The sequence below is a fragment of the Lepidochelys kempii genome, chromosome 10 (genome assembly GCF_965140265.1).
Source record: "Lepidochelys kempii isolate rLepKem1 chromosome 10, rLepKem1.hap2, whole genome shotgun sequence".
NCBI lineage: Eukaryota > Metazoa > Chordata > Testudines > Cheloniidae > Lepidochelys > Lepidochelys kempii.
Genome location: NC_133265.1, coordinates 85,569,272 through 85,597,012, shown reverse-complemented (window position 1 = coordinate 85,597,012; position 27,741 = coordinate 85,569,272). Strand labels below are relative to the sequence as shown.

At 43.3% G+C, this 27,741-nt stretch overlaps 1 protein-coding gene across 2 annotated transcripts in view; it reads right to left on the bottom strand.

Moving 5' to 3' along the window:
* Positions 1 to 27,741, bottom strand: part of IQGAP1 (IQ motif containing GTPase activating protein 1) — a 179,893-nt gene that overhangs the window by 65,443 nt on the left and 86,709 nt on the right. For both annotated transcript variants that reach the window (XM_073304652.1, XM_073304653.1), the window contains 8 exons: positions 13,006 to 13,169; positions 6,980 to 7,070; positions 5,631 to 5,798; positions 5,100 to 5,242; positions 4,398 to 4,568; positions 1,258 to 1,341; positions 619 to 690; positions 460 to 529 (listed from right to left, as the gene is read on the bottom strand). In XM_073304652.1, the coding sequence (XP_073160753.1) occupies positions 460 to 529; positions 619 to 690; positions 1,258 to 1,341; positions 4,398 to 4,568; positions 5,100 to 5,242; positions 5,631 to 5,798; positions 6,980 to 7,070; positions 13,006 to 13,169 (963 nt within the window). The remainder of the gene's footprint in view (positions 1 to 459; positions 530 to 618; positions 691 to 1,257; positions 1,342 to 4,397; positions 4,569 to 5,099; positions 5,243 to 5,630; positions 5,799 to 6,979; positions 7,071 to 13,005; positions 13,170 to 27,741) is intronic.

Here is a 27,741-nt window from a genome sequence, read left to right as displayed (position 1 = left end):
TAAAAGGAAATGAAGTATCAGGCAAAGAGCAAGAGAAATCAATGAATACACATTTTAACAGCATATGAAGTGTCTGACTATCACTTGACAAATTTAGCACCACACAATATAAACAGCTTCTAGAAAGATTTGGAATTACTTATTTTTGGACAAAACGTGAGCATAACCAGCAACAAAGGAAAGAGTGACACAAATATCAAATCTAGGCTAATTTGTGATGCCCAGGTTAATTGAGAAGCTGTAGTTCTACCCATCAGTAGCTACAGTGATGTCTGGATTTAAAATCTCTCACCCTCAGTGTTCCCCAACCTTACACACTCCCCCACCAATACCACCCCAAATACCTCCCAATCTACTACTCTTCTAAATGGTCTACAGTAATGCAGACTACATTAGCAGTGTGCTACGGAAATACCGACTCTTCAGGTATAAAAGCCTCATTCCCTTGGCAATACTTACTGAGAGTTTTGTAGTCATCTCGTGCTTTATTTGCACGAATAAAGGCCTGGATTTTTACAATGTCATTTATCTAGGAGGAAAAAAAAATCCCACATCATTTCATTCACAGTGTAATACAGAAAATATATATTAAAACAAGTGTAGCAGAGAAAGTCTTACATGGTCTCTGAAATACTGCAGACGATCTCTGTATCGCTTTCTGGCTTGATGCATCCTGGTCATTGACTGAATCTGTGAAGTAGTAATGAGATACTCAGAGATAAATTCTTTCCTCCAAGACAATGTCCCACAACAACCTTATTGCCACAAAGACATTGAGGAATTAGCAGGAATTTAAAGAAATGCAAAAAAAATTATCAGAGAGCTGGAGGGATTGATGCTAAATATGTAAATTTTGGCTAAATTACAGATGAGGAAGGAGAGAAGCAAATCCTAATATTCTATAAATATTTGAAGGATATCAATGCCAGGAAGGGAGAGGGATTATTTAGGATCATACACAAAGAGGGGGTATAATTAGGAGAATAGGGTAAAGTTAAGAGAAGGATTTAGGATGAACATTAGAAAAAGCTTTCTGACCATGGGATCAGTGAGGCAGTGGAATTTTCTAGTGAGAAAAGAGGAAGAAGCCCTGGTGATCTTTAAAACTACACTGGACAAAGAACTAGAAACAGTACATAATCCGTGATACTGAATGATTCTGCCCTGGCGCCTGAGGATAGACTATATGACTTAAAAGTTCTTTTCCATCTCTGATTTCTATGACTATGAGTAGACACACTTCCAAAGAAACTGTACCTTCACTACTTGGTCCTTGTGTGCTCGCAGGTACTCCAAGCGACCTTGGTATTCCTTCCGCTGCTTGTAGCCACGCCATTGAGACTGAAACCAGACAATGCACACACGCACACATAAAGAAGTTTACTTTGCAAGGCATTACCATTCTTAACACTCCCCTGCTATTCATCATACCAAGTTTGCCTTTGTCCAAGTGTAAAATTGAGGATTCATAATTTTTTTTTTTTATGTGTGGAAAAGTGTTAGATGCACTATGGGTACATCTACACTGCAGTTAGACATCCGAAGCTGGCCTGTACCATCTTACTTAGGTTCATAGGGCTCGTGCTGAGGGGCTATTTAACTGCAGTGTAGACATTGGGGCTCAGGCTGCAGGTCAAGCTCTGGGACCCTCCCATCTCAGAGGGTCCAGCCTGAGCCCAAACATCTACATTGCAATTAAACAGTCCCTCAGTCCGAGCCCTGTGAGCCCGATTCAGCTAGCACAGTCCAGCCACAGGGTTTTAATTGCAGGGTAGACATATCCTAACAGGTCCCCTTGCCCAATAGTCTTTATTACAGAGTTTACCATGGGCAAGGTGATAGGTATGTGCCTTAAGAAGGGAGCTGGACCACAAAAAAGTGGCTGTCCACATAGATTTAGTGAAGGTGTTCCATGTATAAGGGGTCACGTGGAAGAAATGCAGTGCTCTTTAAGAAAGAAATCCAAATTTGTTAACTTTTGGGAAAAAGACACTTCTCTGCAGGCTCTGGGGAAGGGGGTGTGGAAAAGCTTGGAGGTATCCAATTGCTGTTTTCTGTGAAAGGATGAAATTTTATTCAGTTTGAAGTATACATACGTCTTGTGGAGATAAACTACTCATCAAGTACAGATCAGTCACATATTACACACTGGAAGCATTATTCACTCTCCCCCTGCAAAAAGTGTCCAATCCTCATGCCAAATGGTGCTTCTTCCCTCTTCTGACCCCCTAGCTCCTTGAACAACCTGACCACGAAGAGGAGCAACATGGTCCCCCCATCAATCCTGTGAGTGACTCTCATGCCCACTCCCTCCTAACCAAATGTTCCTGCTCTGTTATGAAGCCACTGATCTCTCTCATTCCTGGCCTAAGGCTACCAGCTCATTCTACATTCCTCCCAGGTGGTTCTAGCCCAAGAAGGATGCAGCTGTACAAGAGGGCAAGTTGCATCAGCTTCACACCTGAAGGATTACAACAGGTAATAGGAGAAAGGACAGAGTTCACTCCATGTAAGAGTCTTGACCAGTCTTGCCTAGCTCCCAGTTTTTCACAGATCTCCTGCTTTTGTGTCTGCTCTCTGCTTCCCCAAACTCCTTACTGAGTCTCCAGTTTTGGCCAGCTACAAGGTAGGTGAGGCCAGGTTCTAAGGCCTGATCTACACTACACAGATAGATCGACGTAAGGCAGCTTACATCGACCTAATTAAATCAGTGTGTACACTACAGCCTTGTCCTGCGATGTATGTGCCCTACTACACCAACATAATAACTCCACCTCCATGAGAGGCGTAAGGCTTATGTCGGTGTAGTGTTTATATATACACTGCTACTTACATCGGCTGTTAGATCTTGTCAATTTCAAGAGAGTTGGGCAGCTGGACCCTGCTCCCAGCTGGGAGCTGGGGCAAGAATGGATCAGTCTCCCAACTAGGAGCTGGGACGAGAAGACTAGGTGGCTGGACTGTGCACCCAGCTGGGAGCCAGGGTGAGAATGGACCCTGCTCCTGGCTGGCAGCGGGAGTGAGAAGTCTGGGTGCCTCCCCAGGGTTGGGAACATTGGCTGTCTTGTCAATTTCATGGCTCCATGGTGGATGCCCATCTCCCAGTGGGAGTGGGGGGGGGGTAAGATGCCGGGGTAGCTGGACCCCGCTCTCCAGGGGCAAGAAGCCCTGGACAGCTTCTTCCCTGTTCATGGCGGGGAACAGGGAGGTAAGGGAGGGGGAGCAGCCTCCTGGGAGCCAGGGAGACTATGGGGCAGCCACGCTTAGGTCGGTGGAAGCACTCCTAGTGAGGACATGCTCAACCGAACCAAGGAGGATAGTGTGGACATGCACCACCACAGTAATTACTGCGGTGGCTGCAAGTCATAAGAATGGCCATACTGGGTCAGATCAAAGGTCCATCTAGCCCAGTGTCCTGTCTTCCGACAGCGGCCAATGGCAGGTGCCCAGAGGGAATGAACAGAACAGGGAGTCATCATCCCCTGTCACCCATTCCCAGCTTCTGGCAAACAGAGGCTAGGGACACCATCCCTGTCCATCCTGACTAATAGCCATTGATGGACCTATCCTCCATGAATTTATCTAGTTCTTTTTTGAACCCTGTTATAGTCTTGGTCTTCACAACATCCTCTGGCAAACAATTCCACAGGTTGACTCTGCGTTATGGGAAAAAATTCGTCCTTTTGTTTTAAACCTACTGCCTATTAATTTCATTTGGTGACCCCCTAGTTCTTTTATTATGAGAAGGAGTAAATAACACTTCCTTATTTACTTTCTGCACACCAGTCATGATTATATAGACCTCTCTCATATCCCCCCTTAGTCATCTCTTTTCCAAGCTGAAAAGTCCCAGTCTTATTAATCTCTCCTCATATGGCAGCTGTTCCATACCCCTAATCATTTTTGTTGCTCTTTTTTGAACCAATTCCAATGCATCTTTTTTGAGATGGGGAAACCACATCTGTACGCAGTATTCAAGATGTGGGTGTACCATGGATTTACATACAGGCAATATGATATTTTCTGTCTTATTATCTATCCCATTCTTAATGATTCCCAACATTCTATTTGCTTTTTTAACAGCTGCTGCACATTGAGTGGATATTTTTAGAGAACTTATGTACAATGACTCCAAGATCTCTTTCTTGAGTGGTAACAGCCAATTTAGACCCCATCATTTTATATGTATAGTTGGGATTATGTTTTCCAATGTGCATTACTTTGCATTTATCAACACTGAAGTCAACCTAATATAGGTTTACTTTATTTTATACCCTAAGACTAGGCACTACTATAATTCACATAAATAAATAATAATAAATAATAATAGTATCACAGTATATGTAGTATGGACACAGAAGAAGTCACCCATAGACAAAGACATAGGACTTCACTACCTGGATACAAGTGATTGCAGGGACTTGCTTCTTCAAGAAATTCATTCTGGAGTTGAATTCCTGGCGAACAAGGTACCCACGGCAGCAAGCCTGCAGCCTGGTAATCAAGTTCTCATTAGCAAGCCAGAGCTGCTCTCTGTTGTACGCAGCAGTGACTCCAGAGATAGAGCTCTGAATTAGTGTTATGGAAGAAGAGGCAGTGCAAATCAGAAAAGGAAAAAGGACAGGTAGAGGAGACAAAAGTCAAGATGGTAAATTAACTTCCTATATCATGCACAAAATATCCTAAATTATCCTTCAACATACACTGGGATCATGATCTTGAGCTCAAAGTTATGGTGCATTTGCTGAAGTGGCTCCTCTATATACTTTCTCCAGAGAGAAGGAATTTCCTGACACATGGAGCCAACATCATCTATAAAAATCTGCTAGTCCCCAGTAGAAAGGGTGCAAAGCATGTGTATAGCATAATGGCAAAACCAAAAGGGCATGGTGGCACACCCAAAAAGGCACAATTGAGAAGATGATGTAGCAGCAAATTATTTGTTTTAGTTATTTTTAAACAGCATTATCTTTTAGTCAATAATTCTATTTGGATTAAGCTTTAACTTGTAGGATAATACTGGGGAGAATTACTCAGGTGAGCAACTACAAAGAACTTGCTCTTTTCAGGGAGACAATGAGCACATGTTATTCTACTACCTGTATCTCCTCCCGGGAGAGCTGGGTATTATTCTGCACAAATCCTGAGGGTTCATCCCAACGTCCCTCTCTGGTTCGCAGGTTATGGTAATAATAATAGCCTCCTTTCACCCAGTGCTTCACGCACTCACTGCCATTGTCCCCTATGAGCAGAAATTGAAGTACAGGAACTGAAGGTGAAGCACAGCCTCCCAGCACACAGATAACATTCATTAAGCAATCATCAGTACAACTGCTTTTAACTATCTGTTCACTGCAGCTAGAAAAGCAGATGTCATTCCCCCAAGACCTTACTGAGCTACCTACCATAACATGCTCCTGAAGTAGAGAACATGCTACTAAAGATTTAAGTAAAAGTATATTTTCTAAATGTTAAAAAGAAGTCCCCCATCCCCTCCACACAACCCTAGACTCCATTCCAGACAGATTTTTTCCCTGGCCTCTGCTTTCCATACCACCATCACAGATTCATCTGCTTTCTTCTTGCTAGTTTACCATTTAAAATTCAGTTGTACAACCCCCACAGTTCACCTGTTGCCATTTTTTCTTTCTTGGCTTCTGCCAGCTCACGCTGGTATGTCTCATCACACTCCGGAGTGACTCCATACAGTCCAACATCAGGTGAGCGCAGGGCACTGAGGGTCTGGCCCACATCACCATGGACCACTGCTTCATTAATGGCCAGAATTCCTAAGGAAACTTAGATAATGCACAAAAGAGTGGGTTACCTTGGAATCATTTAATGTCATTATTGTGATACTATAATATTAGAAATTAAAGTAGACAAGAATAAGAATATATTTTATAAAACATGATGGGTTAAAAAAGAATATCAAGAAAAATGTAAGATGACTACTAAAAGCTGGGGAGGGGAGGGCAGGAGCTTGGAGAAAATAAAATGCTCAGCTACTTTGCCTTCATCGTCAATACAAAGGACGCTAGTGAGTTCACATGATAAATGTTACAGAGAATGAGAGAATATAAAAAAATCAGAATACATAAAATGCAAGAAAAAAATCTCGATAATTTAAAGGTATAGAAGTTAGCAGGGCTCCCACTTGTTTCAGAGAGTTAAAATGGCAAATAAAGGAAACTGGTGAAAAGAATTTAAAAAGGCTTTTGATAAAGTCTATAACACCACGCCATCAAAGAAACTTAAAACCACAAGGAGAGAGAGAAAATTCTGTCAGGAACTGAAAAAATAGTTGAGATAGGAAACAAAGAGCAGGAATCAACCATGGTTTCTGGAGACAGAAAGGAAGTGAATAGTGAGGTGCCCATGAACTAGTGGTAGGCCTACTGTTCAAGATTCTTTTAGGGTATCTGAAAGCTGTGGTGAATAGCACAGGTGAAAAATGCTAATGTACAAAATTATTTAGGTTAGTAAAAATCAGTGCAAATTTGAGGAACTCCAAAAGCATCTAATAAAACTGGGTGACTAGGCAAAATAATGGCAGATTATATTTACCATAGACAAATACAATGTAATATGAACCGGATTAAATAATTTAAATTGTGCGTGCATGCACAAATACACAGATGAGTAATGAATTGGTTGCAACCTCAGGAAAAAAATTTAGGCATTATTGAGTGCATTTTGGTGAAGACACTTGCCCACTGTGCTGCAGTGGTAAAATAATACCAAATTGGATGCTTGGATGTATTCAGAAGGTAACATAATAACGTGGAAAAAATAACACCGTTAAAATAAGTTAACAGTCTGGCCTCACCTTGAATATTGCCTTATGCACATGGATTCCACCTGAAACACTCCTCCAGAGCACTCCACGCAGTGACAGTTTTATGTCTGAACCATCTTGTAGAAAGTCTGAGGACGCCTGATGATGAAGATTAATATAAACACTTAATATGCAACTTACATTTCTGTGCTTCCTCTGTGTCCCTGTTGGATCGATGAATCCCATCCTGAATTTCATCCAGCCACAGCACAGCTGTCTCATCCCGAGTGTCCTAAAGAAAAAATGGGAAAAAGCTCATCTCCTGCTGTGCATCTAAGATAATTGTGCCTAGTGAAGTAAATTGCGCACATATCAAGTGTTCACACATTAAGTTTCAGCCACAGAGGAAAAAAAGCCACATTCCTCTCCAGATACTCTGCATTTGACTACAGCACAAGAATTAAAACTTCATGTGTTCCTGTGACCAGCAGAGGCTGCTACAGCCATAACTCAAGCAGGTTCTTCTGTTCTTCTCCCATCATCTCATTTCCAAAGATAAACTTGCCGAGGAAGGGGGAACAACTGATAGATTCTAATATTGTGCATAGCTCTAATAAGCAGAGATCAGGGACACGAGAGCAAAAGGCCACTGAATTAGCACCAAGTAGCCTAAAGCCACTCAGAGGATATTGTTTCCCTGATATCCTGGGAAACAATATCAGGACTCAGGACTTCTTCCCTGAGTCACCCTGGGAAGAAGACTCTAGCCCAGGGTGGAGGGCCACATCTAGATATGGAAATTGTATGGCAGGCCATGAATGCTCACAAAATTGGGGGCTGGGGTGCAGGACAGGGTGAGGACTCTGGCTGGGGGTGCGGGCTCTGGGGTGGGGCCACAAATGAGTTCAGGGTGCAGGAGAGGGCTCTGGGCTGGGCATGAGGGGTTGGGGGTGCAGGAAGGTGCTCCGGGCTGGGACCAAGGGGTTAGGAAGGCAGGAGAGGGATCAGGGCTGGGGCAGGGGTGCGTAAGGGGGTCAGGGGTGTAGGCTCCGGGTGGCGCTTACCTCAAGCAGCAGCATGTCCCCTCTCCAGCTCCTATGCAGGGGCGCGGCCAGGCAGCTCTGCACGCTGCCCTGTCCGCAGGCACCACCCCTGCATCTCCCACTGGCCATGGTTCCCAGCCAATGGGAGCTGCCGGGATGGCGCTTGGGGTAGGGGCAGCGCACTGAGCCCCCTGGCTGCCCCTATGCGTAGGAGCCGGAGGGGGGATACGCTGCTGCTTCCGGGAGCCGTGTGGAGCCATGGCACACGCGGAGTGGGGCAAGCCCGACCCCACTCCCTGGCTGGAGCACTGGAGCAGGGCAAGCCCCCAACCCCACTCGCTGGCGGGAGCTCGAGGACTGGATTAAAACGTCTGAAGGGCCAGATACAGCCCCCAGATTGTAGTTTGCCCACCCCTGCCCTAGCCTATGTACAAAGAGGCTACAAAACATGTGAAAAAAGAGTTCTTAAACATGATTCAAAGTTGGTTTCTCCCCATCCACATTCCGAGGCCAAAAAGTGTTAGAATAGTCTTTGGCTGGAAGTGCGTTAAACAGACTTTAAACTAAGCATGGGAACCCTGTTTAACAGGCCATTGTATATAGGGCCTTCGTCACACACACTAAACTGCTCTGGTTGGACTTTGAACAAAACTATTCAGCTGTGTTTATGTGCAGGAGACTGAGATAAGGGAAAAGGGGTAGAAGTTTAACAAAGACCCAAAACATATGCATGAAGAACAAATGACCTTGCAGCTGCCAAGTATAGTCTCTCTCCACCCACCATTTGCTTCCTGTTGCTAATTACTAAAAACAGAAACCACCTCCCTCAGCCCTCACTGTACAAAGAGAATACAGGAAACACTCAACTCCAGCACAAAGTGCACCACTGCCATACAACATAAAGAGCCACTCTATAGCTGGAAACAGGGGTTTTGAGGGTCAATTCCAAAAGAGGCATTTCCTAATATATCCTCTGAATTTGCCCTATTAAAATAGTTTAATTCTGTAGCTCTGAGACAGGTCACAACAATGACCTGGATATCTGTCCCTTTCACTCAAGAGAGCAACATGTCCAAAACAGGCAGCTTTCTTCTAAAAGTCAAACTGATCCCAGGAGAATGGGAGAGGGGAGAAACTGTCCAAGTGGAGGGGGGAAGAGGGCTTTTCTAGTCCACTTTGATAAAGGTAACTTTGCACACTCCAATCTCTGCTAGTAAAAGTCAATCCACAGAATGTCAGGATGATTAGGATGGCTTTGGAAAAACCCCCACACATTTAGCATTGCAGGGCTTCAGCAATAGTAAGGAATAGTAAGGAAACTGTTACTCTTTCTTCTCTATGAAAAAAAGACCTTGCTTTTGACTTCTCTAAAAACTTCCACATGTACTGTTGCCTGGAAAATGTCACCATACAGTAGCCCACCATCCAAGGAGAAACTAAGTGACTAAGTTAGAAGGAGTTAGAAGTGACTAAGGAGAAACTAAGTGACAATCGTACAGTCAGTCCAAGATACACACATTTACTAGCCAGTACTAGTCAGGTTGAAGATTTTCACTATTTTCCTTCTATACTGTAGTCTAATATCTCAATTTCTAAAATTACTCCAAGTGCAGCTGGGAGGGGCCCTGAAGCTGAGTTAATGTCCAAAAAAGGCAATTTCACCCCAACTGCAGTTACCAGCCCAGCCTGGCACAAGCTGCCAGCACACTAAAAGGAGCTCATTATTTCACACTGACTCAGCAAAAGGAAATGATTCAACCCCAGATCAGTTCCTGAGAGATTTTAACCCTTTCAGGGCCCTCATTTGCATTAGTAATTTGTGCAATTATCAGTCATCTGCATTTCAGAAGTTTACATTTACATGGAACCATTGGTGACCTCAACATAGGTCTTAGTCTCATAAACCAAATTCCTGCCTAGAAAAATCAGTGATGGATTCTGAGATAAGCTGTATGAAACTCTCCTCCTCAAGTTACCACAGGCAGAGAAATCTAGCATCTCCTTCTCCAGGGAGAAGAGAAAAAGGCAAGGTCAGTTTCTGACTCCAAACTACCCAAAGCAGGCACACCCCAACAAGAATCATGCCCCTTACCCTTTCCCCAGCTAAGAAGATGAACCACTTACTTATCTCCCTAACTTCTGCTTGTTATTTAGCTAGTGCTGAAACCCTGCCAGACTCTTTAAAGAAGATTCAGAAGATAAGGTTCCCACTTACAATCTATACCAGACAATCATCAGAGCAGGGAAAGGAAGCAAGAGAAGTAAGCGACGATTAGCAGGCAGCTTGTTGGTAGCATATGTTTTGTGTGATCTCTCCTTCCCCAAGTCTCTCAATGAATTGGTTATTCATTGGTCTCTAACATTTATTTTCTGTATTATAGGTGTAAACAGGTGTAAAATATAGCTTTAACTATATTTTACATTAAAAAACTGATATGAAGAGAATGTTAATATTGCAAAGTCAAGCACTTAAAAGTTAGGAAACGCAAAAATGAAGGCTTCCTATATGAACTTCATTTGATTGATTATGATTCAAGCTTTAATTACATGATTACATGCTATATTTTCCACAGGACCTTTGTCTCATTCAGTGCTCAGAATGGTTATCGCTCAATAAAAGGATAGCTAGTTAATATTTCTTTTTAATCCTTGTCATTCAACATTTGACCATTACTACATTATATACATGCAAACCCTGCACTCAATATACAATCATCAATTTCCTCATGGGTTTTCTATGGTGCTCTCATTATAGCACACATGCGGCACAGAGGGTATGTCTACAATATAGTTGGGAGAGACCCTCCAAGCAATGTTCCCTCTAATTTTTTCCATCCACGTGCGTAACGAATTTTGTTATGTGCACCAATATTGAGGTAATGTGCGGATGTGCGCCACTAATAGAAACAAAAAACCTAGATATAATATATATTTTTTAAACGTTACCATAGGGATAATTACTCCAGCCAGGACAGGTTAGGCATTTTAGAATTCACTACTCAATTAATTAAATTTAAGCATAAGAGAGAAATAAAATTATGAAATAGACTAGTTAAACTAAAATAACAGCACTTTGAAAGAATAAAACTACAGAGAATGTATGTGCATTGCAGGAAGTACCAAGTAGTAACACCACCACCACCACGTGTTGGGAGGCGAGCATGCGCTGTCTCTTTAAGGCACTCACCAGAAAGCAGCAGCTGCAGCTCTCCTGCTCCTGAACCCTGTCCCCCCTCCCCTGCTCTCCAGAGATGGGGTACATGGAGAGGGGGGAAGCGGACACCCTAACATCAGTGCTTCCCCTTCCCCCGCCCCTCTGCACAGCAAGCAGGAGGGTCCCGGGAGCGGGTCAGACCAACCACCTCAGCTCAGACCCAGGGAGTAGGATGGGTTTGGGTTTGAGTGGCTAGCCCAAGCCTCTGCCAGTGTCACAATGTCCACACAGCTATTTTTAGTGTGCTAGCATGAGTCCTGCTAACATGAATCTGTCTACCTGGGCTGGAAGGCTCAGTCCCAGCTGCAGTGTAGACACAGCAGGGAGATTAAGTCCCAAATTGTTAACTGCCCACAACATTTGGGTACCCAACCTGAGACCCCTCTAGAATCCGATTTTTTCAGAATACTGAGCACTTTATATGCTCACAGTACAGTTCCCACTGATTTCACTTACAGTTGAGTGCTCAGCATTTTTGCAAATCAGACCCCAGGTCTCTCAGTTAGGGCAGCCAATAAATGAGGAACACATGTTGGCAACCACCTGTCAAAAGTTTGGTTTAAGTGACTTGTCCAGCATCACAAAGGAACTTTGTGTTAGAGGCAGGGATATAATCCAGTTCTTCAGCATGGCATTCAACTGCCTTAACCAAGAGACCATTCTTTCTCTTCCTGCAGCTCCCTGCCTCATTCACTACATACCTTCCATCTTTTGGAACAAATGAACCAGGGTCCTACAGAAAAATCTCTTTTCCTACAGAACCCTGAGTCACTGTCCATCCTGTGCATAGGATGAGGCACAGGTCCTGTGGGGAAAAAAATAGTATGTGATCACAAAATTAAAGGCTGTATGATAATGCATATACACAAGGAGGCCAAATTAAGGTTGCACTGACAACCTAAATTATGTTATTTTTTAGTTTTGATTGCTTGACTTTTCAACTTTAATGTTCTTTTAATGAAATATCATCCTATAAAAAACGTCAACAGGGAAATATTGTGTAGGAGTAGAGAGGTTATATTACCCCTGTGGCATTGGTGCAACTGCTACTAGACTCTACGCTTCAAGAAAGATGTTGAAAAATTGAACAGGATTCAGAGAAGAGCTAAAAGAATAACTTGTGATCTGGAAAATCTTCCATACAGTGAGAGAGAAAGACAATAATTCAATCTATTATCTTACTAAAGAGAGTGCTAAAAGGTGATTTGATCAGTCTACATGTACCTCACAGGGGAAGATATTTAATACTAGAGGGTTTTTTAATCTAGCAAAGGCAGAACAAGATCCAGTAATAAAATGAAAATTTATAACAGTGAGGGTAATTAACCACTCTTACAATTTACCAGAGGATGTCCATCACTTGGGGGAATTTCAATCAAGACTGGATGTCTCTCTAAAAATTCTTGTTCATGCATAAATTATTGGGCTTGTTGCAGGGATTACTGAGTGAAAATTCCATTGCCTATGTTACATCAGAGCTCTCCCTCTTGGTCTTAAAAATCCATGAATCCATGAAAATTGCAGGTTTTGAGAAGTTATAAATCCAGTGATTTTGGGTCTGTGTATTTGCTGCACACTGAAGGACCTCACTTCTGAAAATTACCCAAAAGCCTCTGTGTGCTCTCAACAAAAGTGCTGCACACTATAGAATCGGTGCTCCAAGAGTCCCAAAATGCATTAGTACAGCCTCTGTTCTATGCACTGAACTGAAGCAACAACAAGAGATGCAATGATCCATTGCAATACAATCATCATGTCTGCAGCGGTTTCCTTGGTTTATGGGGACATCCAGCTTGTGGTTGCAAAACTATTTTTCTTTAGTGTAGAAAAAACCTAAGTGTCAAAATATGATCATCCCCACAGAAGGCCTGACAATTGCTTCACTGACATCAGCACTATTTCTGCCATAATCACACAACAGAATACTGGACTACAAAAAATTCTGCAGAGACCTGTTTAATAGCACTCACCTGTGCTTTCTCCCTCTTGGCTCGGATCAACGTGTCCTGGTAGTGCTGTGCTACCTTTGGGGTTACCCCTTCCAGTTTTGCTGCAGGGATCTGTAAGGCTTGAAGGGTCTTTCCGGTGTCTCCCTCGTCAAGAGCTTCATTAATAAGCCCAATTGCTAAAATCCCTAGAACAGAAAGAATAAAAGGGACAGTTTCTGGTCAGCAGAAGATCCAGTGCTTCACCACCCTCCTAGTGAAAAAGTTTTTCCTAATATCCAACCTAAACCTCCCCCACTGCAACTTGAGACCATTACTCCTTGTTCTGTCATCTGCTACCACTGAGAACAGTCTAGATCCATCCTCTTTGGAACCCCCTTTCAGGTAGTTGAAAGCAGCTATCAAATCCCCCCTCATTCTTCTCTTCTGCAGACTAAATATTCCCAGTTCCCGCAGCCTCTCCTCATAAGTCATGTGTTCCAGTCCCCTAATCATTTTTGTTGCCCTCCTCTGGACGCTTTCCAGTTTTTCCACATCCTTCTTGTAGTGTGGGGCCCAAAACTGGACACAGTACTCCAGATGAGGCCTCACCAATGTCGAACAGAGGGGAACTAATCACATCCCTCGATATGCTGGCAATGCCCCTACGTATACATCCCAAAACGCCATTGGCCTTCTTGGCAACAAGGGCACACTGTTGACTCATATCCAGCTTCTCGTCCACTGTAACCCCTAGGTCCTTTTCTGCAGAACCGCTTCCTAGCCATTCTGACCCTAGTCTGTAGGGGTGCATGGGATTCTTCCGTCCTAAGTGCAGGACCTCATCAGATTTCTTTTGGCCCAATCCTCCAATTTGTCTAGGTCCCTCTGTATCCTATCCCTACCCTCCAGCGTATCTACCACTCCTCCCAGTTTAGTGTCGTCTGCAAACTTGCTGAGGGTGCAGTCCACGCCATTCTCCAAATCATTAATGAAGATACTGAACAAAACCGGCTCCAGGACCGACCCTTGGGTCACTCCATTTGATACCGACTGCCAACTAGACATGGAGCCATTAATCACTACCCGTTGATCCCAATGAGCTATCCAGCTTTCTATCCACCTTATAGTCCATTCCTCCAGCCCATACTACTTTAACTTGCTGGCAAGAATACTGTGGGAGACCATACCAAAAGCTTTGCTAAAGTCAAGGAATAACACATCCACTGCTTTCTCCTCATCCACAGAGCCAGTTATCTCGTCATAGAAGGCAATTAGATTAGTCAGGCATGACTTGCCCTTGGTGAATCCATGCTGACTGTTCCTGATCAATTCTGAAGCACTCTGAGGAGAGCAAAGTGATTCCTTGAGGACCTGCTCCATGATTTTTCCGGGGATTGAGGTGAGGCTGACTAGGTGAGGCTGACTAGCTGACACACGCTAGTCAGCCTCACCTCAATCCTTGGATCCTCCTTGGATCCTCCTCCTTTCCTTTTTTAAAGATGGGCACTACATTAGCCTTTTTCCAGTCATCCAGGACCTCCCCCAATCACCTCCCCCAATCACCATGAGTTTTCAAAGATAATGGCCAATGGCTCTGCAATCACATCCGCAAACTCCTTTAGCACTCTCGGATGCAGCGCATCCGGCCCCATGGACTTGTGCTCATCCAGCTTTTCTAAATAGTCCCAAATCACTTCTTTCTCCACAGAGGGCTGGTCACCTCCTCCCCATGCTGTGCTGCCCAGTGTAGTAGTCTGGGAGCTGACCTTGTTCGTGAAGACACAGGCAAAAAAAAGCATTGAGTTCATTAGCTTTTTCCACATCCTCTGTCACTAGGTTGCCTCCCTCATTCAGTAAGGGGCTCACACTTTCCTTGACTTTCTTCTTGTTGCTAACATACCTGAAGAATCCCTTCTTGTTACTCTTAACATCTCGTTAGCTGCAACTCCAAGTGTGATTTGGCCTTCCTGATTTCATTCCTGCATGCCTGAGCAATATTTTTATACTCCTCCCTGGTCATTTGTCTAATCTTCCACTTCTTGTAAGCTTCTTTTTTGTGTTTAAGATCAGCAAGGATTTCACTGTTAAGCCAAGCTGGTCGCCTGTCATATTTTCTGTTCTTTTTACACATCGGGATGGTTTGTCACTGTAACCTCAATAAGGATTCTTTAAAATACAGCCAGCTCTCCTGGACTCCTTTCCCCCTCATGTTATTCTCCCAGAGGATCCTGCCCATCAGTTCCCTGAGGGAGTCAAAGTCTGCTTTTCTGAAGTCCAGGGTCTGTATTCTGCTGCTCTCCTTTCTTCCTTGTGTCAGGATCCTGAACTCTACCATCTCATGGTCACTGCCTCACAGGTTCCCATCCACTTTTGCTTCCCCTACTAATTCTTCCCAGGTTGAGAGCAGCAGGTCAAGAAGACACTGCTCCTAGTTGGTTCCTCCAGCACTTGCACCAGGAAATTGTCCCCTACACTTCCCAAAAACTTCTTGGATTGTCTGTGCACTGCTGTATTGCTCTCCCAGCAGATATCAGGGTGATTGAAGTCTCCCATGAGAACCAGGGCCTGCGATCTAGTAACTTCCGTTAGTTGCCAGAAGAAAGCCTCGTCCACCTCATCCCCCTGGTCTGGTGGTCTATAGCAGACTCCCACCATGACATCACCCTTGTTGCTCACACTTTTAAACTTAATCCAGAGACTCTCAGGTTTTTCTGCAGTTTCATACCGGAGCTCTGAGCAGTCATACTGCTCTCTTACATACAATGCAACTCCCCCATCTTTTCTGCCCTGCCTGTCCTTTCTTGAGGAACCTTTTAGTAGTTGGGTGTGACAGCACTGAATACCTTTCTACAGTTTGGTGGAAAGCTGTTATAGCCACTAGATGAGCCCTAAGAGAGCTTAGAGATTGTCCCAACTGTTTTAGGGTCAAAGCATAATCTAGGATATGCGGAAGAGTCGCAGATGTTGGGGAGATTTGTTGTAATGTGCATCAAATCTGAAACCTGGATCATTTCTGCAGGTAAATATGTTGTGTCAAGGACTACTGTGAAGTAGTACCTCCTGTACCTCCCTTGAACAGGAGCTTTCTAGGTGTTGGAACCAAGCAGGAGCCATGTCTTGAGGTGGAGAATCCCCAAGTTGGGATGCAGGGTATGTCCTCTGTTCTGCAAGAGGAGGTGTGGGATGGCCGGGAGAGGGATTGGTTGGCACATTACAAGCTCTGCCAGGTAAGGTTACCAGGTCTGTACAACCAAGCAGGAGCAATCCAAAGGACATGAGCTCCATCCCTTTTTATTTTCAGCATGACCTTTGACAGTAGGGGAAACAGAGGAAAGATGTAGAGAAGGTCCTGGTCCCAGCAGAGGAGGAGAGCTTCACCCAGGGAGTGTTGTCCCATTCCTGCTCTGGAGCAGTAGTGTGGACATTTCTTGTTCAGTGAGTGGTGAAGAGGTCTGTGGATGGTGTTCCCCCATCACCTTAATAGGTTGTGAAGCACTGTCAGTTGTATCTCCCAGTCGTGGTCGTGTGGCAATTTGCGAGTTTTTTGTGCCCGGTAAATAAGCCGCAGACAGTATAACGTCATGGGAGATGCACCAAATTCCATAGCCTCATAGCTTCTGCACATAGGAAGGGCAACCTGGCTCCCCACTGCCAACTGATGTAGTACATACACGCTATGTTGTCTGTTAGGATCTTTGCGTGTGATCCTGTGATCAGAGGGAGGAAAGGGGCGCAGGTGTTCCTGACCGCTCTTAGCTTGAGGACATTGACATGAAGGGGTATCTACGCAGGCAACTGTTTGCCTTGTATCGTGAGGCTGTTTAGATGTGCACCCCACCCTATGAGTGATGCACTGGTGGGGAGGAGCAATGATGGTGATGTTTGCAAGAAGGGCACCCCTTTGCAAACATTGGCTGGGTCTTTCCACCAGTCTGAAGAGTTTTTGATTACGGTGGGTAGTGACAGGGATTTGTCCAGCCTGTTCTTGTTTGTAAACTGAGCTGAACCATATTTGGAGGCATCACATATGAAGCCTGACATGTGATATTAGCACTGTGCACGCTGCCATAGGACCCAAGAGTTGGAGGCAGAGTCTGACTGGTATTTGTGGGCTGTTCTGAATGGTGTCTATTAGCGTGACTAAGGATAGGAACCTGTGTTGAGGTAAGAGGACATTGACCTGTAATGAATCAAGGTCGGACCCTATGAATTTCATGCATTACACTGGAGTGAGGGCTCATTTCTGGGTGTTCATCTGTAGACCCAGTTCCATAAACATGTGAATTGTAGCTTCAGTGACTTGGTGAGCCTCTCAGCGAGCTCGGGCTTTGAGGAGGCAATCGTCCACGTACAGGTAGATCGTTGAGAACATAAATGAGTGGCCACCACTGAGTGAACCTTGGAAAATACTCTCGGGGTTGATGATAGTCCAAAGGGGTGCACTCTGTATTGGTAGTGGTCACGTCCCAGAGTGAATCTGAGAAATCATCTGTGAGCCAGCAAGACTGAGATATGAAAACAAACATCCTGGAGGCTGAGGGCTGAAAACCAATCCCCCTGTTCCAGTGCTGAAATGATCGTTGATGAGGTGACCATCTTGAATTTTTGAGCCTTGACAAACTTGTTGAGAGCTCTGAGGTCTGGTATGGGCCTCCAACCTCCCTTCCTTTTGGGTATTAGGAAATAATAGATGCCTCGTAGATGCTGAAGTGGTTCTATGGCTCCTAACTGGAGGAGGTGATCTATCTCTAATCGTAGTAGCAACAAAGAGTCCTGTGGCACCTTAGAGACTAACAGACGTTGTCAAGGTTCCTCCCCTACTCTGAACTCTAGGGTACAGATGTGGGGACCTGCATGAAAACCTCCTAAGCTTACTTTCACCAGCTTAGGTTAAAACTTCCCCAAGGTACAAATTAATTTTATCCTTTGTCCCTGGATCTCCACTGCCACCACCAAACTCTAACTGGGTTTACTGGGAAATGTAGTTTGGACACGTCTTTTCCTCCAAAATCCTCCCAACCCTTGCACCCCACTTCCTGGGGAAGGTTTGGTAAAAATCCTCACCAATTTGCATAGGTGACCACAGACCCAAACCCCTTGGATCTGAGAACAATGAAAAAGCCTTCAGTTTTCTTACAAGAAGACTTTTAATAGAAGTAAAGAAATCACCTCTGTAAAATCAGGATGGTAGATACCTTACAGGGTAATTAGATTCAAAACATAGAGAATCCCTCTAGGCAAAACCTTAAGTTACAAAAAAGACACACAGACAGGAATAGTCATTCTATTCAGCACAGTTCTTTTCTCAGCCATTTAAAGAAATCATAATCTAACACATAAGTAGCTAGATTACTTACTAAAGTTCTAAGACTCCATTCCTGGTCTATCCCCGGCAAAAGCAGCATACAGACAGACACAGACCCTTTGTTTCTCTCCCTCCTCCCAGCTTTTGAAAGTATCTTGTCTCCTCATTGATCATTTTGGTCAGGTGCCAGCAAGGTTACCTTTAGCTTCTTAACCCTTTACAGGTGAGAGGATTTTTCCTCTGGCCAGGAGGGATTTTAAAGGGGTTTACCCTTTCCCTTATATTTATGACAGACGTATTGGAGCTTTCATGGGTGAATACCCACTTCGTCAGATTCATGTAGTGGAAATTTCCAGAGGCAGGTATAAATATTCAAGCAAGAATCAGGCTAGGGATAACAAGGTTAGTTCAATAAGGGAGGATGAGGCCCTCTTCTAGTAGTTGAGGTGTGAACACCAAGGGAGAAGAAACTGCTTTTATAGTTGGCGAGCCATTCACAGTCCTTGTTTAATCCTGAGCTGATGATGTCCAATTTGCAAATGAACTGAAGCTCAGCAGTTTCTCTTTGAAGTCCGGTCCTGAAGTTTTTTTTGCTGCAAGATGGCTACCTTTAAATCTGCTATTGTGTGTCCAGGGAGGTTGAAGTGTTCTCCTACAGGTTTTTGTATATTGCCATTCCTAATATCTGATTTGTGTCCATTTATTCTTTTACGTAGGGACTGCCCAGTTTGGCCGATGTACATAGCAGAGGGGCATTTCTGGCACATGATGGCGTAGATTACATTGGTGGACATGCAGGTGAATGAACTGGTGATGGTGTGACTGATCAGGTTAGGTCCTGTGATGGTGTCGCTGGTGTAGATATGTGGGCAGAGTTGGCATCGAGGTTTGTTGCATGGATTGGTTCCTGAGTTAGAGTTAGTATGGTGCGGTGTGTAGTTGCTGGTGAGAATATGCTTCAGGTTGGCAGGTTGTCTGTGGGTGAGGACTGGCCTGCCTCCCAAGGCTTGTGAAAGTGCGGGATCATTGTCCAGGGTGGGTTGTAGATCACTGATGATGCGTTGGAGAGGTTTTAGCTGAGGACTGTATGTGATGGCCAGTGGAATTCTGTTGGTTTCTTTCTTGGGCTTGTCTTGCAACAGGAGGCTTCTGGGTACACATCTGGCTCTGTTAATCTGTTTCCTTATTTCCTCGAGTGGGTATCAGTTTTGAGAATGCTTGGTGAAGATCTTGTAGGTGTTGGTCTCTGCCTGAGGGGTTGGAGCAAATGTGGTTGTACCTCACAATACCCACACGAGGAAATAAGGAAACAGAGCCAGACGTGTACCCAGAAGCCTCCTGCTGCAAGACAAGCCCAAGAAAGAAACCAGCAGCACTCCACTGGCCATCACAATTGAGTTGGGTGGTGGGAGGGAAAGGAAGAAATCAGATTCCTTGGTGGGGACATGGCATTATTTGTTTGCTCGCTTGCAGGTTGGTGCCACTGATGCTGGGGTTTACCACATTGACTTTGCCAGGTCTAAAATGGCCTTATTAAATCATGAGAGCGATCTTCGAAGAGGACGAAGAGTGGAGGATGTCAAGAAGTTGATGGTGGGTATCCTTGACTTCCTCCAATGGTATCTGGAGGGTGTCTGCCACCCTCGTTGCCAGTTCCTGGAAGAGACGGAAGTCATCTGCCAAAGACGGTGGAGGAGGCATGACCACTTTATCCAAAGAGGAAGATATAATCCTCGGTGTAACTTTCCCCTCAGTACCAGTTTCCTGTTCCTCCCTGACTTGGGGCAGTTCTGAAAACTTGGATGCTGCAGCTGAGGGGATGTGCCTCGAGAGTTCCCAGGTGAGGCTCAAAGCAGGAGAGGCTTGCTGGTAGTGTGCCACCCAAGGGTCCTAACATGGCCATTGGGATGGTGGGCGCCAATGAGTGGCCGTACCAAGATGGTGCCATCTGTGGGTGTATCTTTGGGCTTTGTTGGTAATAAGCACCATATAGAGCTTGGGAGGAGTACGGAGACACTAATTCCTCTGGCTCATTGAATCCTTGCTAGAGAGCGGAGGGGCATGGAATGGCAGCGGAGATACTTCCTGTGCTTGGCAGAGGCTCAGTATCAACAGGTGGGAACTCCAGTGCATCCAGCAGGCAGAGGTCTCTGGGATTCCACCAGTACCAACAGTCCCAATGGCTGTGGGAAAGACTCATATTTGCCAGGTGACTCATAGTGTGGGTCCAGAGAGCGGCCTCCATGAAGATCTACTTCTGTCTGCGCTCTCTATCCTTACAAAACTGGGGCCTTAGTTGCTGGCAAAATCCACACTTTTGTTGAATGAGGACTTCCCCAAGGCAAGGAATGCACTTGGAGTGCTTATCTGTTACAGGGATTTCCTCTTTGCAAAAGAAGCACTTCTTGAAGCTCAGTGAGCTGGGCATACCCTGCTGGGGGAAAGGTTCCCAACAAGGGAAGAGGCAGAAAAGAAATTAGTCTCTCTCTCTCTCTTTTTTTTTTTTTTTTTTCATTTTTTTTTTCATTTTTTTCTTTTTTTTATTTTTTAAAAGGCAAAATAAGAAAAGAAGAAGAAACTACAACTAGAACTACAACCATGAACTAGGAAGCTATCTAACTATAGAAATGTAGATTAAAGTAATGGTCTTAATGGACTGTGAACAGCTCCGTAGATTGGAGAGGGGGCAGGGGCAGCTGAGAATAAACTGAGGGCAGTTAGCCCACGTGGGCTAGATAGCCTCGTGGCGCTGCACAAGGAGAGACAGTGCATGTGCGGGCCTAACGGACACTGCTACCGAAGTTCTCTGATCATCAGTGCAGGGACGCGAGCACTCATACGGACACTACTCGAAGAAAAAATACTTTTTGCTGGACCATGCACAGTATTATTATTATAATTATTATTTATTGGTATTTCTGTAGCGCCGAGGAACCCTAGTCATGCATCAGGAGATCACTGTGCTAGGCACTGTACAAACACAGAAGTATGGTCCCTGCCCCAAAGAGCTCACAGTATGAAATTTCCTCTAAGTTAAAAGTTATACTAGTTACAGGACTATAGAAAGATATATGCAATATTGATGTTTGTTATGCAGATACAACCATTTACTGGTTTCTGGCTTGAATAAACTTTATTTTTGTTTAGCTGTACAAAAGTGGATTTCATGCGAGCAGCAGAAACCATCTTCTACAAATGGTTGAAACATAGGGGAAAGAAGAGGTCTTTAGAGGAAATGGGAGTTGGGAAACGATTGTGGAGTTTATGACACAGGACAATGGATCTAAGGACCATGTCTCTCTTTCTGCATATCTAGAAAGGGTGGGAGTTAATGATGGGGGGGAAGAATCAGTAGTAGGGTATCAACATAAAAAGCAGAATAACTTGAGGTACGGCCCAAACAGTCAAACAAAAAAAGAGTCTCATACAATTACATCACATAAAGGTAGACAACTAAATATTGACTAATTTTATAAGTGCTTGTATACAAATTCTGTAAGTCTAATTACTAAGATGGGTGAACTTGAGTGCCTGATATTAAATGAGGATATTGATATAAGAGGCATCACAGGAATTTGGTGGAATGAAGATAATCAATGGGATATGGTAACACCAGGGTGCAAAATATACAGGAATCACGGAGTAGGTCATGCTGGTGCGGGAGTGGCACTGTATGTGAAAGAAACCATAGAGTCAAATATATTAAAAATCTTAAATGAATCAAACTGTACCACAGAATCCCTATGGATCCATGCTTGAACTCCATGCTTGAGTATAACAATACAAATGTACTACTGACCAGGAGGGTGATTGTGAAATGCTCAGGTTGATTAGAGAGGCTACAAATACAGAAAACCCAACAACAACAGGAAATTTCAACCCCCCATATTGACTGGGTACATGTTACCTCAGAACAGGATGCAGAGATAAAATTTCTAGACACCATTAATGACTGCTTCTTGGAGCTGCTAATCCTGGAATCCACAAGGGAAGACACAATTCTTGATTTAGTCCAAAATGGAGCACAGGATTTGGTCCAAGAGATGGCTGTAGCTGAACCACTCAGTAATAGTGACCATAATGTAATTAAATCTAACATCCTTATAGGAGAGAAAATACCAAAGAAACCCACCACAGTAGTATTTAATTTCATAAAGGAGAACTACACAAAAATGAGGAACTAGTTAAATGGAAATTAAAAGGTATAGTCTCAACAGTGAAATGCCTGCAAGCTGCACAGAAACTTTTTTAGAACACCATAAGAAAGGCTCAAGCAAAATGTATACCCCAAATAAAAAAAGAAAGTAAGAGGGCCAAAAACTGCCACTGTAGCTAAACAACAGAATAAAAGAGGCAGTCAGAGACAAAAAGACATCTTCTAAAAATTGGAAGTCAAATCCTAGTGAAGAAGATATTAAGGAGCATAAATTTTGGCAAGTCAATTGTAAAAGCACAATTAGGCAGGCCAAAAAAGAATTTGAAAAGCAACTAGCAAAAGGCACAAAAACTGGAATTTTTTTGTTGTAAGTACATCAGAAGCAGGAAACCTGCCAAACAATCAGTGGGGCCACTGGACGATAGAGGTGCTAAAGGAGCTCTTGTGAAAGAGATGGCAGTTGTGGAGAAGCTAAATGAATTCTTTAGCATTGGCCTTCACTGCCCAAGATGTGAGGGAGATTCCCTTACCTTAGTCATTCTTTTCAGGTGACAAATCGGCAATACTGTCCAGATTGTTCCAAAACCTCCTCTACTGAGATCTCAAATTAATAAATTGAACAGTAATAAATCACCAGAACCGGATGGGTATTCACCCAAGAGGTGTGAAGAAACTAAAATATGAAACTGCAGAACTATTAACTGTGGTGCATATCCTCTCTCTTAAATCAGCTTCTAAACCAGATGACTGGAGGGTAGCTAAAGTAACGCCAATTTTTTTTAAAAAGCTCCAGAGGTGATCCTGGAATTACAGGCTAGTAAGCCTAACTTCAGTACCAGGCAAACTGGTTGAAACCATAATAAAACAGAATTATCAGACACGTAGATGAACATGGTATTTTGGGGGAAGAGTCAGCATGGTATTTGTAAAGGAAAATCATGCCTCTCCAATCTATGAGATTACTTTAAGGGTGTCAACAAGTATGTGGACAAGAGTGATCCAGTGGATACAGTGTACTTGAACCTTCAGAAAGCCGTTGACAAGTGCCTCACCAATGGGTGAAAGTCCTCTCATGGGTCAGTAACTGGTTAAAAGATAGGAAACAAAGGGTAGAAATAAATGGTCAGTTTTCCCAGTGGAGAGAGGTAAATAGCCAGGTCTCCCAAGGATCTGTACTGGGGCCAGTGCTGTTCAACATATTCATAAATGATCTCAAAAAAGGGGTAAACATTGAGGTGGCAAAGTTTGCAGACAATACAAAATTACTCAAGATAGTTAAGTCCAAAGCTGTCTACAAGGGATCTCCCAAAACTGGGTGACCGGGCAACAAAATGGCAGATGAAATTCAGTGTTGATAAATGCAAAGTAATGCACAATGGAAAACATAATCCCAATGATGCCTACAAAATAATGGGATCTAAATTAGCTGTTACCGCTCAAGAAAGAGATCTTGGAGTCATTCTGAAAACGTCCGCTCAAAGTGCAGTGACAGTCAAAAAAGCTAACCATTAGGAAAGTGATAGATAAGAAAAAATATCATAATGCCACTATATAAATCCATGGTACACCCAGACCTTGAACAACTATGTGCAGTTCTGGTTGCCCCATCTCAAAAAAGATAAGTTAGAATTGGAAAAAGTAAAAAGAAGATCAATGGAAATGACTAGTGGTATGGAACAGCTTCCATATGAGAAGAGATTAAAAAGACTGGGACTTTTCACCTTTGAAAAGAGACAACTAAGAGGGCTTATGATAGTAGTCTATAAAATCATGAATCATGTGGAGTGAATAAGGAATTGTTATTTTCCCCTTCACATAACATATAAATCATGGGTCACTCAATGAAACTAATACGCAGCAGGTTTAATACAAACAAAAGGAAGTACTTCTTCACACAATGCAGTCAACCTGTGGAACTCATAGCCTGCACAACATCCCCAGGCAAACAGTATAACTGGGTTCAAATAAGAATTAGAGAAGTTCATGGAGGATATGCCCATCAGTGGCTATTAAACAAGATGGTTAGGGATGCGACCCCGTGTTCTGGGTGTCCCTAAGCCTGTGACTTCATGGTGCTGGGACTGGAGAACAGATGATAGATCACTTAATACTCGTCCTGTTCTGTTCATTCCCTCTGAAGCATCTGGCACCAGCCACTGTCAGAAGACAGGATACTGGGCTAGATGGAGCACTGGTCTGACCGAATGTGACCATTTTTATGTTCTTAGAGATTCAAAAATGAAGGTCCAGATCTATTGCAGGGCCCACATTAGGAACCAGGGCCATTACAAATAAAGGATGGTACAGACATCTGATGTGACAACATAACATAAACTTTGAATTTCATTCCCACGACAAGGGCTGTGTTTGGATGACCGCAAAATTCTCTCATGGGTGGGAGGAAGAAACATGCTTTGTCACTCCAGCCAGCTCGAGTTTTGCTTTCTGTTGGGACATATGAAGAAAGGGATAGAAAATAAATACTGAAAATACAGTTATGCCTCTATATAAGCCAACAGGATGTCCTTGCCTGATTACTGTGCTCAGTTCTGGTCATCTTGTCTCAAAAAGAAACAAAACAAAGAAAGAAAGGGGGTTCATAGACAAGAGACAAACATGACTGGAGGCCTAGCAAGACAGAAAAGGAGATGGACAAGAGAGGACATGATATAATTAACAACAACAACTACTACTGACATAGAAAACGTAAATTGGACACTCCTATTTGCCCTCTTTCATAATAAAAGAGGATGTTTATGATGCATTAATCTGTTGGAACTCACTGCCACAAGGTATTGAGTCAAAAACATTTATCAGGATGCAAAAAGGGATCAGACACTTTTGTGTGTCATGAGAACATCCACAATTCTATATTACACACTCACATTTCAAACACGAGCTATAAATTTCCCCATGCTTAGGAGCATAAGCCAACCACTAACTAAGTGATTAAAAAGAAACTTCCCCTCTGAACAGGTTATTCCATTGGGGGATTCATTATAAGGATTCTTTCAGGCACGATATTGGACTAAACAGATGTCCAGACTTCTGCTCTGTCCTGTATGGCAATTCTTACATTTCTTAAAACCTTGCCCAAACAAACAGTGCTATGTGATTGCTGGCTTGGTGTGTCTGCTTCTCTCTGTGGTTTCATCATGAGATTTGCTCATGTGACAAGTGGGAAACCCAGTATCTATTTGGAGCATTCAGGAAATGAGTTAATCAAGACAGCAAGCTCTTAAATTAAAATTTAACCTTTCCTAGTCCATACACAATCTTTTCAAGCATGAAATAAATATTTCAGTAAATGGGGACTGAATTGTGGCAGGAAGAATGAGAGAGAGAGAGTCTGGTGGTTTTAGTCTCCACTGATTAATGTAGCCTTGGCCTCTAACATTTGTAGCAAACCCCACAGATGGTATTGGGGAACACCCTGGACTAGATACTGGAAAGAGTTCCTACTTACATATATAGAAGATTACATTTAATGCACAGGACTGAAAAATGCCATCTTTTCAAAGAATGAAACAGGAAAGAAATGAGTAGAAAATTCTGTTAGTCTAGAATCAGCCTTGCACACCTAGTGACTCTGGGAAACTCCAGAGACTTCTTTCTGGAACGTAGCTTTAGGTCACATGTCCTCTCTTCGCATATGGAGATTATTAACATAGCTATGGAAATCATTCTCTACTGTATTAGCATGTACATAAGATCACATGACATTTAGAAGGACATGTAAAAGAATCACAAAACATGTCGGACATGACCTCTGTGAACTATATTATAGCATCACAGCAACAGTTCCATTTATTTATTCTATTTATTCTGGAAGATTGACATTAATTTATTATTATTTGTAGACTGAAAATGCGGAACACATTCTCTAAAGTGTTTACTGCATAAAAAGGTAACAGATGAAAGGTGAAGGAATGGGACACACATACAATGTGATTCTTGCTTATACACCCAAAGGAGGACATCTGAGATAACATTTTAACTTCACTGCTAAGAAACATCCTGACTGACGCTGCAGGGATGTGCCTGTTTTTGACATGAGAGCACGGTAGTTCCTAACCTGGCAAGATCACTATTTTGCCAGATGACATTCATAAAGGGATTCTTATTGCAGTAATAAATCAAAAGGACAAGGAATATGGTAGGTGGTTCTCCCTGAAGTACAATCTGCAAGATCAGGTTGTGTTACAATTCCCAGAGGAAATGAAAATGTGTCTCCTAAAAGGACATGCATGTCACTAATGGCTTGTCTACATGAAAACTTAGTTTGAGGCAAGCTGGGGTGTAAGTCTACCCCACAGTAGCCTGCCATGCATTAAAAGTCCACGTGGACTCTGCTGCTGTGCATTAAAAGTTTCCTAGTGAACTTTAATCTACTCCTTTTTCAAAGTGAAGTAGATCAAAGAGCACTAGAGAACTTTTAGTGTGTGGCAGCAGGGTCCACAAAGACACTTAAGCCTTGTCTACACTAAAGGGAAAAGGCAATCTAAGCTACGCAATTTGAGTTACGTGAATAGCATAACTCAAATCGACGTAGCTTAGATCTACTTACCACTGGGTCCACATTATGAAACGTCAACGGGAGACACTCTCCCATCGACTCCCTCTACTCTTCTTGATCAGGTGGAGTACAGGAGTGGAGAGCAATCGGTGGTTGATTTAGTGGGCATTCACTAGACCCGCTAAATCGACTGTTGATGCATCGATCACCGCAACGTCAATCCTCTGGTAAGTGTAGACAAGCCCTCTGTGTACAGCAGGCTACTGTGGAGTAGATTTATATCCCAGCTTGCTGCGAACTAAGTGCTCATGTAGACAAGCCCTAATACAGATCCATGACTCCTATGTGTTTGACCCATCCAAACTGCTTCTTGAAATCTTGATCCTACTGAAGCTGTGTGTTGTATGTATATGTATGCATATTTGATCATAAAGTTAGGAAGGGGAGGAAGGAGCTGGCAAGTAGTGGTGGTGTTCTTAGGAATCAATTTGTTCCTGAGATCTTGCTTTCTGAAACTTGAAAGGGTTCGTTTGTTAATTCAACAAATTAAAAGCATTTCAGCCACAAATAAAAATGAATCAAATTATTCCAGTTTTAGTAAGTTTATTTTCAGACACTAGTTTCTCAACACTGGGCTTCAGTCAACTAAAGTTGCCTAGATGGGAACGGAATTACTGAAAGATTATCTCTGAAGAATTAATTTGTGTGCCTAGTTCCACACCTCCATTAGAGGTGCCAAAACAGCCAGTTTTTACAGAATGCAGATGTGAATCCCAGTTGAATGTTTCAAAATACAATTAA